The sequence below is a fragment of the Diaporthe batatas genome (genome assembly GCF_019321695.1).
Source record: "Diaporthe batatas strain CRI 302-4 chromosome Unknown Contig00026, whole genome shotgun sequence".
Taxonomy (NCBI): Eukaryota; Fungi; Ascomycota; class Sordariomycetes; order Diaporthales; family Diaporthaceae; genus Diaporthe; species Diaporthe batatas.
Genome location: NW_025408573.1, coordinates 241,036 through 243,875, shown reverse-complemented (window position 1 = coordinate 243,875; position 2,840 = coordinate 241,036). Strand labels below are relative to the sequence as shown.

The window sequence follows — 2,840 nt, the reverse complement described above, 5'->3', positions numbered from 1 at the left end:
GATTCTTAAACTCGAGGAGAGAACCTAACACCGGGGGTATTGACGACAAATGATCTTCAACCATTTTATGGAGTTTAGAAGTATGCTGAAACTGGAGGGCACGAGGAGAAGCTATGCGCCGGAGCCTGAGTGAGAGAGAGGCCCCTGATATGTCTGATGTCATTCCAAACAGACTGTCCTCGTGTTTTTCACTATATATGACATTGACGACTGGAATACTCTTGCCGGCTTTCCTAACGAGTTGGCTGTACAAAGGTGGTTGTCCACAAAGTATAAAAAACTAGGCCAAGTTCCACAAGAAGCAGGACTACAGTCCGTCCTGGTTCTGTGGTGGATCACATTGGCTGTGGACCACGTCCCGCAGATCTGTCTGTGGGGCAACACATGGAATTATCCGTTTCCGGATCCCCGTTCGCTGCTCGAAAGCATACGCCAATCCAATGATTTTGGCGTCGGTGAACCTTGCTCCCATGAAGCTGAAGCCAAACCTGTATCTCAAGTTAGATCCTAGCTGGTTCCATTCTCTTGGGAACTTACGGGATATTAGGAGCTGAAGATATTAATCCGTCGTCGTCTGACACGATAGGTTGGCCAGGTGGCATGGCTCCCATCGGGACGGACACAATAGGCGCACCAACGACCGCAGCCCATTCCCATGAAAACTGGGACGGAAGGACAACAGCATCCAGTCGATGCCGCCTGATTGTCCCTAACAGCCCCCCTTCATCGCCGTAATACAGACCTCGTTGGTAAGCACGCCAAAAGCCATACTCTGTGTTGTTCCAATTTTGTAAAGCTGCATCCCAGAGCGATGTCCCTTTGTCCGGATACCCCTCTCTCGGGCTTGATTGGGTCCATCTGCGCAGATCAACCAAGCTGGTAATATTGTTCGGATTGTAAACTAACTGGCTGAGATATTTCTCCAAGTCAACCACAAAATCGGCTCCCATGATCTCAGCACTCAGTAATGAGTCGTTAAGGAAGTCTTCCGCAGCCGGAAAGTCGGTCGCCTCGATAATGTGGGCACCAGCTGAGCGTAGAACATCCAGCGATTCATTGAAGGCCTTGATCGTTGGTCCGGTGTTGCCATTTGCCTTGAGTGAAATCACATTGCGAGGTACACCCAGGCGTGCGCCGGAAAGGCTGGAAAGTTTGCAAGCGTCGATGAAATTGAGGTCGGCCTCACTCGGAAGAGCAGATGTGTAGTTGTCAAACGGATCAGTCCCAGCGATACTCTCCAGAACATATGCGGAATCCTTCACGGTCTTCGTCATCGGTCCAATGGTATCCATACGTTCGCTGAGAGGGACTACCAAATGGCGTGATACAAGTCCCACAGCTGTGGAAGGTCAGTGAACATCTAATCTTGTGGCCGAGTCCTCACATACTTGGCTTCATTCCAACAATGTTGTTGAAGCTAGCAGGATCTATGATGGAGCCATCAGTTTCTCCACCCAAACAAACCGTTGCTAGCCCTAGCCTTCGGGATTTCAGTCATGTTCAATACTTCGGCAGATGATAAGCCACCTACGAAGCCGCTACCGCACTTCCACTTGAGCTACCTGACGGATCTTGGTGAGGATAAAATGGCCCATAAGTCTGTCCGCCATAACCTGACCAGCCGTTGCTGGAGTTGAGCGAGACTCTGAAGTTGCCCCATTCGCTGGGATTTGTTTTCCCCAGAACGATGGCTCCTGCTTCTCGGAGCTTTGTGACCACCGTCGAATCTGTGGGTACTTTAGCTCCAGCAAGTGCGTAGGACCCAGCTGTGGTATTCATGCCATCGCATGTTGCAATCTAGGCCATGGTTTTGCTTAGCTTGAACGGTGCCATTACCGGAGCTGAAAGAACACAAGGGAAAACAGCATCCTCAGTGCCTCCATACAAATAGCAATCATCAAGAAAGAGTGTTCAACATACTGTATCTTTGATCAAGATAGGAATTCCGTGTAGGGGACTGCGAAAATCAGCATAGGCCCACGAACTGATCTGAGAATACTTACCCGCGAATGCTGCTCCTGGAGCGTTCGTTATCAAGCATAGATGCAATGACCAAGGCGTCAGGATTGATCTCGGTCACTGCGCTCAAAGCATCATTAACTTCATTGATTCGGGCAACATAAGCCTATTAAATGCGATGAGCACTAATTGCAAAATCCGTCCAGGGGCGCCAATATAACTTGCTTTGACTAAGTCGACACTGGTGAACCTTTTGCGCTCAAGGCCTTTTGCAAGAGTATCAATGTCGGCTTCGTACAAACTCGGAAGCGGATCAACTTCAAGCACCCTGAGTGCGGGAAGTTGCGATGTTGGAAAGTAAGAGCCGACACAACCGATCAGGAAAGCCAAGAGCAGGAAGTAAAAAAGCGTAGTCCTGCAATTGTTTCTCAAGGTCATCTGGCGCTTGGTCATGATGAGCAACTGGGTAGAGAAATGAGACTAGCAAGGTGGCTAGCCTGAGTAGTGATTAGGTAGCTACCAAATGTAGAAGCTCTTAAATTGATGATGCATTCCATTCTGAGCGGAAGCATCTTGAGGAAATCGGTAGACCGGCACTACTGATTTATAAGTGCAACGGCGGGCCCCCCACCCCCGGCAGGGGGAGGATGCGACGGGAGTGGCGTGTCTACACGTTGAGTAAGAGGGGGGGGACACACAATCAAGGGGGCTGGGCCGCAAAAAGTGCGGTCAGGAAGGAATTAGGTACCAGGGAGTGAAAGCTCGCGGATAAAAGGACCCCGGAGATGCATGAGAGTGGGAATGAAATGGAGTGTGTGTACTTCGGGGTACGAGCAGCCTAAGTACCTAGACACCTACATAAGTACACTCATTTACATTCC

General features: G+C 49.9%; 1 protein-coding gene across 1 annotated transcript; it reads right to left on the bottom strand.

Annotated features, from left to right (window-relative positions):
- Positions 1–307: 307 nt before the first annotated feature.
- Positions 308–2,397, bottom strand: KVR01_013340 (uncharacterized protein; the record flags this gene model as incomplete). Its single annotated transcript, XM_044782935.1, has 6 exons — positions 308–488; positions 538–1,339; positions 1,389–1,480; positions 1,532–1,797; positions 1,921–2,071; positions 2,120–2,397. 6 exons carry the CDS (start codon positions 2,395–2,397, stop codon positions 308–310), a joined length of 1,770 nt encoding a protein of 589 aa, XP_044637602.1.
- Between the last annotated feature and the right edge of the window lie 443 nt (positions 2,398–2,840).